Source organism: Typha angustifolia, chromosome 5, assembly GCF_048772165.1.
Source record: "Typha angustifolia cultivar Huaian chromosome 5, ASM4877216v1, whole genome shotgun sequence".
Lineage (NCBI taxonomy): Eukaryota > Viridiplantae > Streptophyta > Magnoliopsida > Poales > Typhaceae > Typha > Typha angustifolia.
In genome coordinates this window covers 5207895-5222908 of record NC_133243.1, presented here as the reverse complement: position 1 = coordinate 5222908, position 15014 = coordinate 5207895, and the positions used below count along the sequence as shown (strand labels likewise).

The following is a 15014-nucleotide window of genomic DNA, read 5'->3' as shown; positions in this document are numbered from 1 at the left end:
TAAAAAGATTAGATCTAAGATGAGGAGAGAGAGAAGTATGCATTACTATACCAGTATATGCCTAAGTGATTGTTTCATTGCTGCATCAGTATAAGCCTATTCTTATTCAACATTTAGAATGGGGGCAAAACTATTCTGGGCCTTTTGGAAAGGCCTACATTAAAGAAAATAAGATAAACAACTCCATGCTAATTGATTGTAAAATAAGTTTGTTACTTTAAGAACATAGATACATGGTTATTGGCTTTATTCTCCATAAAAGAAGGAAAAAAAACACTCTGCCCTCACAGGTCTTTGTAGCAATTGTAAAAGAGCTGATTGATAGTAAAACAAGTTTATTTCTCATTTAATGAAGAAAAGCATACACATGGCAAGAAATATAGGAAGTCTTTGAAATGAATAATTTCCTTTCAACTGCTGACCACCCCATGGTTTCCCTGGGGAGTGATTTCTACTTCCAATGAATCACAAATCATATGCCACTTATCATATATAGCTTAGAGATTTCCCCAAGCACTTTTAGTACCTAATTCTAACTCCAAGTATCCTCCTATCTCTCCATCCATCTGCTTAAGAAGTAGAGACATAGATGAATTGGCACATCTCTTTAATGGCTTTTCTAAGACTTTGGTAATGGTTTCCCTGCTAAGAATGACTGAAACAAACGAAATGCTCTCCTTGGCTGGATCAATGGCACCTCATGCCCTGCTCCTCTCACTGAGGCAAATGTTAACCCTTCATAGACTTCAGACCATCCACCAACCTATGCAAGTTTACATAAAGCAAACACCATAAGAACATTATCAAAAGAAAATAAGACCATAATTATATAGGGAAATTCTTGTTTTAACCCTTACATTTTAATTTTTTTTTCCTTTATTTTGGATCAATCCTAGCTTTTTTAGGGTATCCTATTTGAACCATGTTTTCTTCGATATTAACTTTAAAGGGTTAAAATATGAAAGGCACAGACACTATTAATTTTGGATGAAAAATTAATTTAACAGTAGCAATTAAATCAAAATTTCGAGACAAAATAGACTCATAGTGATGATTTTCATCCAAAATATATGAGGCTAGAATGTACTTAAACCAAAGAATAACATAAGGATCACTGATAGTTTAACATGGGATATCAGCTTCTATGGAAAAAATCTAATGGATGAATGCTTTTTTTTTCTAAATAACAGTCAGAAAAGGCAAGATAGAATTGAAAAATTAAGAAAAAAAAGATGGGGTTAACATAGAAATATCCCTTTAATCTAAGACCATATCACAATTAACTCACCTGTCCACCTGTATACCATGGATACCAAGAGATCTTGACCTTTAGACGAAGATGGTTGATTGAGAACCTCGTCGCCGTTACTGGAACTACTGAGTCTGTATCACCACTGAGATCCAAAAGTGATACAAAAATCACACCATATGTATATATATATGAAGATATTGGTTCTTGTAAACTATACATTAATAGGTTATAATAATTTGTACACTTTAATTGTTAGCACTTACCTAAACATCCATATCCTTAACCCTGCTTTGATAAGCTCCTTGTATGTTGGTAGCATGGAGAATTGTGCATCTCGCCACTCCTTGATGAGTACATCACTGTAGGAAAACAATCAAATAGTAGTAAAGCACTAGTATGTCACAATATAATATCATGGATTAATCTAAACTAACAAAATCTCTAATAGAGTAGAGAGATACCAAGTTCATCATAGAAAGCCTATATTCCCTTTATCTTCTTTTTTTTTCTTGTTTCCTTAGCTTGTAAAGGCCAACCACAGTGGCCCAATTAATGATCGATTCCTACTGACTCATGATTAAGATTATTATGAATTCGAATTCTATCGTGGCTGTTGGAGATGATGTTTAATGAAGAAAGCTATAGCTCTTTTTTTCTGGCCTAAATAAGTACAATTAATAAAGTTTTTCGGAGTATTTTTTGGCAATTATTTCATAAAATTAAATAAACTATAGTCTAGGTTAATGGCAGTTAGTGACTAATAACAGTAGTCTTACCTGCACGCAGTCCATTTGTAAGAGATGCCAGTAGTATTTGCATGCATGGCTTTCTGCACATCAGCCCGGTTGTAGTACTTCTCCGCGTAGTTCTCAGTGCACGGATCGTAGCCATAAGAGCGGCGGCGGAGGAGGGTGTTCTTGAGCCTGACAGGCGACCGCCGGCCGGCCGTGGAGTTGGAGGCTGCGCTGCAGGAAGGCGTGTAGATGCTGTACTGATCGATGTCGCCGAACTCGTGGTTCATCGCGAAGTTGACGGCGTCGTCGCAGCGGTTGGAGGTCTTGGTGGCGCTGAAGTTGCACGACGTCAGGATCGATCGGTAGGTCCGGTCGGAGATCATGGCGTGAGTCCACCAGTAGGAGATGGTGCCGAGGCTGTCATAGTAGTTGTCGGTGACGGCGTTGCCGACCTGATCATGGCCGGGAAACTTTTTCATCAGACCATGGATTCTAGTAGAAAGAGATCTTGCCAACTATTAGTTTCAAACTAGTTAAAAGTTTGTGTTGGGGTTGGTTGGGCTACTCAAAGTTTGGGCTCTGGCCTCCAAACAAGGCCCAAAGGAAGAAGAATTTTATCTTTATTGTTGACATCTCATATAAGTATTTATCATTGACTTTGTATATTTCTTAAAAACACCCGAGATGAGTTGATGTAACTTGACATATTTGACAATTATAACATCTCTAAAGTCAAAAGAGGGTGGATCAAGGATAACTTTGCAAGGAGGAATAAGTTGATAAATATCCACCTTATAAAAGGTTATATAGGATGTAAATACATTAAAGTTCCTTATAAAAGGTCAGAGACATTTTGGCTCAATACATAAGCTTCCAAGTACTACAAAGGTTATGCTTCTTTTTTAATTGCCAATAAATAAATGATAGCAGAAGGGTTAAGTATGCAATTAACACTCACAAGAAATCCCTTGAGGTTGATGAAATGTTCTGATGAAGCTTCATTGTAATCCACAATTTTCTTTGCTAACTGAGGGACGTAGTGCCCTGAGATAGAAAAATTATACGGTTAGTAGATAAAACTATGAAACTTAAAAGAACATATGAAATCTTACACAGGCCTTAGTAACATCTGCTCTATAAAGTTTCTCTATGATGTTATAGTAAAATATCTATATGAAACAATATATATTTCCTTACGTAGTGCGAATTAATTTCTCCACACTCACCAGCATAGCTCTCCCCAGAAATGTAGAAATCTCGATTTTTATACTGTGGAAACCTCGAAAACCAACCAACCAAAAATCTCAGTGCATCCTCAGCTGCATCAGGAAATGAACATGATCATATATATGAACTAGTGCAATAAATGCATTCAATTATATTAACAAGCAATACTGATGATATATAAATATATATACCAGTTCGTTTATCCCCGGAAGTCTTAAGATCCGAGCTAGTATTCGTGTAGGAGAAGCCCACGCCGGCAGGCGATTCGAGAAATAAAATGTTTGCTTCTGTGAAAAATTATGTAATTGTTTGAGACTAAGAATTGAAATTATCAACTATGTAAAATGATATTTGAATATAATAATTTCCTTTGACCTGTGTTCCATGAGTATTTGTTGAGATATAATGATGAACCATTGCGCTTAATCCGAAATGGTCCTATCTCTTCTGATGCACCATAAGCCACCGAAGAACAACCTGGACCTGTTAAAGAGTCCAAACTCTAAACTTTTGAATGGATGTTGTTTAATAATTAGGTGGAAAACAATTCTCCCCCACAAGTTTAGGCATAGTCATTTGATAAACAAGTATATTGAGAACAATTAGGCGAATGGAATGTTGTACGAGTATTTTTGGATTAGTTTAACTAACACATTATTACATTCTCACTTTTAAGAATAGACATCAACAATGGAAGATTATATTAGCTAGATTAATCCACTCAAGAGATAATAAGCTACATATGTAAGGAGGCATAAACCACGAAACTTGTTTTCCATCTGGAGCAGGTAAATGTGAAAGACAAATATGAGATCAGCCCTCTCCAATCACAAGGCACAAACAGGCTATAATTTTATCCATGACTTGCTTTTGAAACAATCATTAAATTTTTGTGCATAATTAATACTTTCTAGCAATACACAAGGAGGTCTTACCATTAGATACCACAAGAAGAATATTTGTATGCATGTATACCTACCATCAATTGGAAATTAGCAATGTTCTAATGATGGAACTTCCAACTAATTTTTCTGACAAATATAAGCAAATTGCAATGCGTCCAATTGATGTGCTACCTAGCTTTTATTCCTCAGACAAACAACAATTAATGCTAATCAAGAAAAGTATATGGCAAACTGTCCCTCTTGAATTATTACCACACTAATATATATGTGTACACACTATCATATGTTTCTTTTTCCCTACTGATGTTTTATATCTCATGAGACATGAAATAACACTTTTGCAAGTAGAAGCCAAGGTACCAAACATCATAAAGTCCAAACCCAACCCACCCACTCTCTCTCTCTCTCTCTCTCTCTCTCTCTCTCTCTCTCTCTCTCTCTCTCTAGAGATATATATACACACATAAAGAGGCATGAAAGGTTTTAAACCCCTTTTTAAAAGGATATCTCCTTTTCCCCACCTTTAATCCCAACGCGTGCCCTAAAGTAACGCTTCTCTTTCTTGTCCCACCTCTCTCCCATAACCAAGTCAAAAACTTACACACATATATAATAGAAAATAGAAGACGAACGAGAGAGAGAGAGAGAGGAGAGAGAGAGAGAGAGAGAGGGAGAAGAGAGAGAGCAGTCATTATTCCTCTCTCTCAGCCTTTGGCTAAGACTAAGAACTCATAAAGGAAAAGGCATCAAGGTGGGGTTTGTGAAGCAGAAAAAAGTTACTGCATGCAGCAGTGAGAGTTGTGGGGTTGTGTTGTTTGTATTCCTGTGTTTGCATCCACTGTGATGATGACATGAGATGAAACAAAAAGAATAAAAATAGGGAGTGGTGAGAGATAAAGGAGGAGGGTTGCAGGGATTTGGATCTCTATGTCACATGAATCTGCTGCAATGGATTGGAAGTAACTGCAAAGGAGCATGTAGCAGCATCCTTGCGATATCCTTCACGCGATTTTTGAATCTTTTGGTGGAGTGGGAAAGATCTCATGATAAGGTTTTCAGATATAAGAAGTGAGATTAGTCAAGGAAGAGAGAGAGAGAGAGAGAGAGAGAGAGAGAGAGAGAGAGAGAGAGAATAAAATGAGATTGAAGTGATAAAGAACAAAAGACAGAAGCAAAAGTTTAGTAGGTGATCAAGAGAGAAGTACTAAAGAATATATAACTGTGAACAAGTTGTTAACTTAGAATAATATCTATAGTCTACTGAGGCAGAAGCTATCATTCTAGTGATGCATCTTTTGCTCAGAGAATAATAAGCCAGTACTTCTCACATGTTAAGTGAAGCTCGTCAAGTTTGGAAAAAAAGAATCCAAGTAAACGCATCAGAAGAGCCAAACTGCAAATACCCTGGACTTTGCCGTTAACATTTCCCCAGAGCTCACGTTAGCACATCCGAGTACTCTAGTCTAACATGCGCCGGTTGAGTTGTAGATGATCAGCTGTGAGGTCTTCTGGAGCAGGCGTCATCCGTTGTGTCGGCTCCCGAGTTGCCACGTCTGCAGCCTTGTCACGTGCCTCGTGGACAGTTGATCGAGAGGGGTCATAATGTTGTGCCTATGGCTTAGCTCGTATATTTATTGTGGTAGTTGTTGTCGACCTAAACACTAGTCTTCTCAATTTGCTCATCATTTTGGAATCAATGTCACTTCCAAACAACTCACGAAACTAATAAGCAAACCAAGAAGAGGAGGTAGAAGAAGCAGAAGGAAGAATTGAGATTGTGTTTTAAGTCTTGCTACAAGTTTTAATAATTCAAAGTTTTTCTTTATCAAATCCTTTTCGATTTACAAACCTTGTTAAATCATTCATGATAAAAAAAAAAAAAGAAAAAGGAAAGTGGGAATGAGAAGATATAGTTGAATAATTAAAGAACACTAACCTCCATTTAGCCATAGAACAAGTGGCTTCTCATCAGCATCAATGGTAGCCTCAGTTAGCCAGTAGAAGAGAGCCCTTCCGTGCTCTTTGTTCACAGTGACATAGCCAGAAAACTGCTTAAAAGACACTGGTGGTTGACCTGGAAGTGCCCATATCTTATCACGATCTTGTTCATCTAGTGCTCCAGATGAACTGGTGATCGCTACCAAGAGGAGGAGAGATATGAAGCCAAATGTGGCATGGGAACACCTCTCCATCTCTAACTCCTTACTTGGTCACTCAAGTAGGGGTGCATATATATAAGATTACAAGGACAATTATAGGCTTTGGAGTTTGGATGGGCTCTGAGTCTGATGCTAGATTTTGGTAGCTAGGCCTCCTTTCTAGATGATATGGCAGTGCATTTAACAATGGCGTGCATATATGTGTGGGTTATAGGTGAGAGAAGGGTAGATAACGTCCTACATTGGCATTAATATTTGCTTCAGAGATGGAGTTACCCCAAAGGAAAGACCCATAAATGCAATCCCATCCAATGCAGAACTCTCTCTCTCTCTCTCTCTCTCTCTAGATCTGTTTGTGTGTGAATGTGAAAAGGTAAGTGGATGAAGATAGATGAGCTTGGGGACTCGGTTAGAAGTGAAGAGACCTGGGGTTTTGCTGAACAACATAAAGAGGCTTGAGCACTCGGTAAGGAGCAAGATGTTGGTCTTATCGTGTGAGCTTTCCTAGGTGGAAGTAGGACAAAGTTTGGGAACTAATACAACTGTTACCTTTAGCCCAAAATTTAGCACATATATTAGCGATGTTTAAAGAACAAAAACATAAGAATATGATATTATGCAGTAAGACAATATTTCTAAAATGATAAAATTACACTTAAAGAATTGATCAATTGTGGAGGCTTAAGGTTAGAATTTAGCACGCGACACACTAATTAAATCAATGCCCACAGAATTTGAACTTGAAATTACTCATCTGTCTCTGTAATACTTTGTGCACAATCTTATGTTTAAGTTAGTATCAATTCTAAATATATAAAAACACTAGGCGATAAAATTGTGTACATCTCGTCAACGTCCTTAACGAGAAATCATCATGTGCTTTTAATTATTACTATTATTATTTTTAAAGATCATTGTACATTTAAGTTACTCTTGTTTTGATATAACGGTGAATATCATTTTGTTACAAATTAAATTAAATCTGGGCCGATTTGTTGGTAGGAAAATTTAAAAAATTTTATGGTTAATAGCCTCGTGAGTCTTGGATTAAATGACCTTTGAATGAAGTAATTTCGAGGTTGAAGTAAAAAGATATGATTGAAACAGTGGAGAAATGTCAAAACTAGATAGAAATAGAAATACCGACGTTATGGCAGCCAGTGAATATCCGTGAGATAGTGGAGGTCGGTCATATGAGTGAGTGGTTCATGGAGGTAGAAATTGAGTTTCTAGATTAGATCTATTCCTAGGAAAATAAATGGCTTCCATTGAAAGAGTATATACGAGGTAATAAAATTAATTAAAGTCAATATTCATTCCATGATAATAATAATCCATGACCACTCCTATTTATAGGAGTAGAGTCGTAGCAAACCGGATCCAACTGGCATAGATACACGGATTATCTACTTTAATTTAAATTTAAAATTAATAAGCAAAATCAATTAAGTAAATTTGACTCAACCTAACTATCTCAACCCTCGTGATAGGATTGTACTCAATCCACCATATACTTGTTATCAAGGTGACTAATTCTTCACATTCTTGTACTCGTTTAGCCTCTCATGCTAGTCGAAGGACTCATGTTCTTCTTTTTCTTCAAGACCACCTAAGAACATGACTTGAGTTGGTTGACGCTTGCACATGTGACCTGGGGTAAAGTAGTTATCATAATAGAAGCACAAACCCTTCTACCTATGGTCTTCCAAGTCATTTGGCATGAATCGTTTGCGTGAGCTGTTGTCGATTCTACTAGACCATCTGTGCAGGCTGGGCCGAGGTAGGTGCAATCGCTAGTGGGCCTTAGGCGTGGGTCATGATCATCTTCTCTTCCTTACAGATCTAGTTCAGCTGATCCAATTTAGACTCCATCAAAACAGCTAGTGAGAAGGTCTCTTTAGAAATAATGGACCTTAAGGCTTTGAATTCAGCTTGAATGTTAGTCTTGAACTTATTGATGAATGTGCTCTTCAGAGCCAACTCTAACTAGTTGGTGACCTAGTTATAGATCTGCTCAAACTCCTATCGATAAGCCAAACTATTGGTAATTAGTGAATGTGCTCTTCACCACCAATGAATTTTCAGCATGGCCGATAGCAATGGGCAATGGTGCTTCGCCAAGATGCATGGCCTATGCCAAGGTTTGCAATGCCTTGTCGAGTAGTTCAGTGTTCTCCATGGCAGATTTTGTGGCTTTATTTGTTGGATCCTTCAAAGATCTCATGGATTTGAGTATTGCCTTCGCCCACACGGGTGGTTCGTCAATAGCGGTGACTAGTTGTGGTGGCACCAAAGAAGTTTCCATAGGGATGGAAATGAGTTCTTAATCCTCTATGTCAACGATCTCCCTCAAATTTGCTTTGGATCACGTGTTCACCATCAATCAAAGAATGACGGCTCTAATACCACTAATACAAATCAAATCTGAACTCATTAATTAGCAGGAAAATTTTAGAATTTTCATGGGTAGTAGCCTATCAGATCTATGACTTTAGAATGTAGTGATTTCGATGTCGGGATGAAAAGATATGACTGAAATAGTAGAGGAAGGTCAAAACTAGATAGAAATAAAAATATCGACATTGCGACAATCGTCGATGGGTGGTGGACGATCGTGAGGTGATAGAGGTGGATCGTATATGTAGGTGGCTCATAGAGGTATGATTAGTGTTTCTATATTAAATCTACTCCTCGAATAATAAACGGCTATGATTGAAAGAGTAAATGTGAGATAATAAAATTAACTTAAATCAATATTTATTCAATAATGATAAATAACTAATGATTCCTCCTATTTATAGGAATAAAGTCATAGCGGGTAGAATCCAATTCACATTATTGAGTTTACATATATAGATTATCCATTTTAATTTAAATTTAAAAGTAAGAAATAAAATCAATTAATTAGACTTGACTTGATTTAACCTAACTGACTAGATTCTCGTGGTCGGATTGTACAATTTTTTTATAACAATTTAAAATATTTTTGTATACAAACTCTAGCATGTTCATGGCCCATCTAGTTATGATCCAAATGAATAGTTTGTCCTCCAAAGGGGAGAAGTATATATTAGTTGGCATAACCATTTCCTCCTTTTTCTTTGTGGTTGGTAAGATGGAATTAGTTCATTACCTCAATGCATGGGGTCCTCTTTCTTATATTTTTAATCCTCTTAGGCCCCATAGTGTTTGACTATTACACAGTGTACCCATGCCAACTAAAAAAGAAAACTAAAAGAATACTCTATTTGGAGGGCAACCTCTTGGGCTATTTTGCCTGTCTCCTAGTGAGAAGCAGATAAGAGTGACGTCCCATGCGATCTCTTTTTTGTGTTTCTTATTGCATTTCCAAGACCAAGTTGGTACTTAAGATTTACGAAATATATATATTTTTCTCTATAGATAGACTAAAATATATAAAGTGACTTCCTGTTTCTTTAACTCATTTTGTCCAAAATTAACAGCGGAGATATATATGTATTTTTTCTCGTTAAATATTTGTGATATTCAAAATACAAAACTGATAAGATTTGAAATGAAAGAGATGTAAAATGGATTTCCACAAATTTTTTTTTACACTATGTTGTTGTAAATGGTTAGGTTTTCATATTAATACTACTTTGTAAAGTTTTATCCAAAAATATATAGTTAGAACACATACGACATAGTTTTTTTTTATATATTAGGCATTTAAAGACTGTTCTATTAAGATAAAAAATGATTGAATTTTTTTTTTCTAGGAAGCATTTTAACACATATGAGAGCGTTATAATGTCGGTTTGTATTGCTTCGAGAGCAATTTCTATATATTGTGGTAGAGGTATATAGAAGGAAAATTTGACCTAACTCTAAGATATATATTGGGTTACTTTTTGGAGTATTTTGGAAATCATTATTAAGGCTTTGGAAGAATTTGTGATAGAAGATACTGAATAGATTTTTTATACATCTCATCTACTTTGCATCTTGCGGGAGTTCATCTCAAGGATCGTTGAGATGGTACATCAACTTCAACGGCTATCGAGGTTGAGACCCGATCACGAAAAACGTACATCATGAGGGAGTCGGAAAAATTATTACAGACAGAATTGTGGAAATCAACGAGTTGTTTATAAACATTTTGTAACTACTATACTTGATATTAGTGATTAGTTTGATCTTGAATAGGATCTATGATTTTTTATCATAGTTTTTAGAAAATTTTCTACCTAAAGTATCTTGTTTCTGCAAATTGCTCAAGTAATATTTGTACATTTTTTTTAAAATTTGCAGTAGGCTTGTTTCCTGTGGTTTATATATTTTTTTTTCAAAACTTATGTCAAGTAGTTGCATATTATTTAGAATTATAATGGATTAAATAATATAATAACATTTCAAGAAGACATTTTAAATTTTAGTCCTGATGTAAAATATATTTATCGCCCCTCAGATTTAACTTACAATCAATATTAGATAGTAGGTGAAACCTTTCTCATGCATCTAATTATGAGGGATCATGTTTATCAAATGGGGTTACGCCATCCGTGATTTACAACTTGTCTTATCTATTCTAAACTATAATTAACACTTAATGAGACAAAAGCCTCACCTTTTAAGATTCCATTTCTTTCTAGGGCAGCTCCTCTACTATAATCAACACTTAGGTTTTAGTTTGTTCTTAGGCCATTAGACTTTTGTCTTTGTTCTCTCTCTCTCTCTCTCTCTCTCTCTGTATATATCTCTCTCATAATAATAGGACCCGGAAATTCTGGGTTGGTATAGTTTACTAAGTTGATTTGGCTTTGAATTCTTATTCAAAGCCAAGTGTGGCATGACATAAGATAGTAGAATTAATGGGAAGACATTGACTATATCTGGAGAGGCTGAATTGGGATGTCCACCTATTCTACTCCCATTAGAAACCTTAACCACTCTCATACTTTGGAGTGGAGAGCAAAGGGGTTCACTCTTCAAGGTTTGAATTCAAGGGGAAAAAAAGAGAAGGATTGAATTCAATACAAGCCTTTCTACAAGAATATCTTTTTGGGTGATTTGAATTGAAAAATAAAATGGGGTTTGGTTTTACAAGAACATTTGATAGGATTTTCAACAATTCTACCTATTAAATTGTTTTTTTTATATAAATTGAATTAAATTTTAACATCTGTAATATGACCTAATATCACATATATAATTTGTTTCCTATACTATTTAAAATATAACACTGTGCACTCTTTATTATTTTAAATAATTCAGAGGCAAATTTTTACATTTATTATGTTTCAGAGATACAACATGATACTGATTCATAAACACTAATATGTAATTAAACTTCTTCTTTTTTTAACTTCTTGTGAATAGGTTTTATCCATAGACTAGGATTGGGTTAGCTATGGGATGCCCAAGAAGTATTAATTTTTGCCGACCAAGCAACACGACAAGGGATTCGGTGTCTCGTTAACTCCAATGTATGTTACATGCATGCATGGGAACAAGCACCAAAACGGCAATGTTGGGAATCTTGCATGCACACGAACCTTCATAAGCTAAATAGCAGAGCTAGTTAGGAATAGCTTCCGACATCGAAAGAGATGTAAAAAATTACTTATTATGCACTAGTAAGATAGTTTTTTTGTTTGGCATGCATACTTTGATGTGATCCGGACCTAATCGGATGACATGGAAGAATATTAGACTTATTCGGATGAGCCTACTTATTTTGATTGAGTCACCTACTATGTTTATTTATCTGCTATTTTGATTGAGTCATAGTAAACTCAATCATATGCTAATTTTGAACTAATTCGTTAAGTCGTTTATTTATAATTCGAGTTTGAATCACAGTCGAGTTAGCATCAATATACACGTGGAGAGTAGGTCATTTAGAGTAGGTCATTTATGTTTATGGAATTATTGAAGCTTATCTCTAACTCTAATCTCTCCTCTCTTCTATCTTCTTCACATTCTTCTTATCTCTCTCAACTCCTTCAACCTAGCCATACTCATTGCCACGACCAATGCATCATCCCTCTACTTTCCTTCTAAATCTTAGATCTACTCATGCCACTACCTCCACGCTAATTAACATTACTATTATCATTTTTGTTTACATCCTTGAGATATCTTTCATCCTCACTGAAACTATCACCAAACTGCCCACCACGATCATCACAAATCCACCTCTAGGATCAGACCATTAATATTAAAGTAGTTTTCCTCGGATGTCTGCCTACAAAAATAGCAACGGCATTGCACTACATGAGGACACATCGACAGCAGTAGAAGTGGCTACCTTCGAAGAGACAAATCTAATACCTACGCCACCAATGGTTGCATCACCATCTACTATGCCTCAGTAATCAGATATGGTCTAGATGATGACAATGATGCAAAACACATTGCAGGAGATGCAGACATCATTCTTGACATTGCAAAGCGCCATGCAAGCCTTTGTTAAGGCATTGACTCAAGCTGCCATCAACTCGCAGCACCCTACCATGGCAGATTAGTAGTAGAGGCCCCCTTTTGCAATCAGACCTCTCCATCTCCTCCAACACATGATGGAGGACTCTTAAGGCATACACCACCAAGGGAACCCTTGCTACCCTTGAAGTGGTTGTCGATCACCACTAACTGTCGCCCAAGAAACAAATGGCAGAATGAACTATTAAAAAGATTTTAAGGATTTGATGCCTTGATGATCCTATCTTAAGGTCACAGTGATGCGAACTAGGTTAGATTAGATCGCATCATGAGTATATTGGGCTTGATCGAGTTTATTTATGTAAGCTCTTAAAGCAAGTCTAGTTATATTATGTAGACCCTTAAGACAAGTCTAGTTAAGTTATCTAGACCACTAACGCAAGTTCAATTAAGTCACGTAAATTATTAAGATAAGTTCAATTAAGTTACGCAAGCTACTAAGGTAAATTCAATTAAGTCATATAAGTCTCTAAGGTAAGTCCTAGTTTGAGTCGTATAAGTCTTTTAGGGGTAAGTCTGAGTATGACTTATTATCCTCGACCTTTATATATAGAGGAGTTGGACTTCTTTGTTTATTTATCCAAGCATCCAATAAAGAATTAAGAATTATGTTTTAGCCTTAGACTATCTTAGGAGTAAGAGTAAGATAATATATGAGTAAAATAAGTTAATCATAGTTGTTTATTTTTCTAGGAGTAGATCTAATTTATAATTCTAATTCTACCTCAAATCTATGCTACCATCATCTTTAGTAGCCACCCTACTTTATGACTATCCACCATCACTCTTGGCAGTCCGCCACCCTCCAATTACAGCCACAACGTTGGATATTTACCGTTTTGACCCGTTTTGATCTTACTTCACTCTTTTATTTTATATTCTTTCGTTTTGACCTCCAATTTAGGTGAAATTAGAGTCATAGAATCCTAACTCATAAACAATCATTTAAAATTTCATAATTTTTTAAAGTTCGGATCAATCTAGATCTAGTTCGTAACACACGACTACCTCCTATGGTCTTCTCCATTCTTATCGGCCACTACCTCATTCTGGACACACCCTTGCAAGCCTTCGATACAGTCCTAATTTAGTTGACCTAGGATTAGTTTGAGCACACTCATCGATAGATCTAGACATTTCTCATGTTCAAGCATTGTCCAAGTTGAGCTCTATTTATCCCTTACTAGGCTACATACTACTCTAAAGGATTCACTTCTAGGTTTTGATGAACATCTTTGAGGCCGAGATATGGCAAAGCTCTAGCCAGCCTAACTCAAGTTCCAATCAGCAAGCATAGGTATGGTCATTGTTCATCCTCCAAGTTTGAACAATGATAACAACTCTTCCCTCTCTATTAATAATAATAAAGAATTTCCCTTCAAAATATTGTATGATCTACCGTAGAATTAGGTTATATGTAAAGCTATATGTAAAGCTATCATATCTTCTCTAGTTTTGTACTACATTAAATGAAAATAATAATTTTCTCTTTCGAAATCAAAAAGTAATAAGAGCAAATTAGTTAGGGAGTAGTAAAATTTGGTGATTCTACATTCGAAACATAAAAAATAAAATTTATACCACAAAACTTAACTTAGATTCTTCCTACAAAATCTCTTATGTTTGTGAATCGACTTTCCTTTCATTGATATACCTATGAGGAACCAACATCTCCGGTTATCTTATAAATTAAAATATTAAATATTTTACCACTGAAATTATTAAATTCTTTTAAATATGTGATCAAAGTTTAATAATCGTAATTAAATCTAAACTATATATATAACTTTTGCTCTTGTATAGATTGTTTATAATGGTTAAAAAGTCTTATAATGTTGTCTAATATCATAGAAGAAGAAATAAAATCTTTCTAATCTATATATCATGGATTGCTAACCATCTAGGGGTGGCAATCTAGTTCTGTTAAGCATGTTCGGGTCTGGTTAATTTCATCACAATATGAATATGACTCGTTTATTAAACGGTAATACAACACATACGCGACCCAAACAAGACACTGACTTTGAAAAAATAGTAGTTACTAGGTCTTGATTAATTGGACCAATTGGGCCGCCACAAACCCAACTCGGCCCAATCCAAAGGCTATTCTCGTCACTTCATTCCGTTCTTCCCACTCCTTGAGCGGGAAACCAAAGAATTAGGGGTCTGGTTAATTTTATCACAATACGAATATGACTCGTTTATTAAACGGTAATACGACACCCAAACATGAGATTGACTTTGACTTCGAAAAAATAGTAGTAACTAGGTGTTG

General features: G+C 35.8%; 1 protein-coding gene across 2 annotated transcripts; it reads right to left on the bottom strand.

The window, feature by feature from the left end:
* Positions 1 to 218: 218 nt before the first annotated feature.
* On the bottom strand, positions 219 to 6619 carry LOC140759880 (serine carboxypeptidase 24-like). 2 transcript variants are annotated; one of them, XM_073096561.1, is made up of 9 exons: positions 6055 to 6619; positions 3589 to 3696; positions 3405 to 3500; positions 3213 to 3305; positions 2945 to 3030; positions 2029 to 2438; positions 1516 to 1611; positions 1289 to 1394; positions 219 to 763 (listed from the first exon to the last, which is right to left on the bottom strand). In XM_073096561.1, exons 1-9 carry the CDS (start codon positions 6308 to 6310, stop codon positions 620 to 622), a joined length of 1395 nt encoding a protein of 464 aa, XP_072952662.1. In that variant the 5' UTR covers positions 6311 to 6619; the 3' UTR covers positions 219 to 619. The 2 variants fall into 2 exon arrangements, with proteins under 2 accessions (XP_072952662.1, XP_072952663.1); XM_073096562.1 differs by lacking the exon at positions 6055 to 6619 and adding an exon at positions 4640 to 5194.
* Between the last annotated feature and the right edge of the window lie 8395 nt (positions 6620 to 15014).

Coding starts and splice junctions, on each gene's coding strand:
- LOC140759880 (XM_073096561.1), bottom strand. CDS start 6,310: ATGGAGAGGTGTTCCCATGCCACATTTGGCTTCATATCTCTCCTCCTC. Junction 3,697..6,054: donor TGTTCTATGGCTAAATGGAG/GTTAGTGTTCTT, acceptor ACTCTTTAACAG/GTCCAGGTTGTTCTTCGGTG. Junction 3,501..3,588: donor CAAATACTCATGGAACACAG/GTCAAAGGAAAT, acceptor AATTTTTCACAG/AAGCAAACATTTTATTTCTC.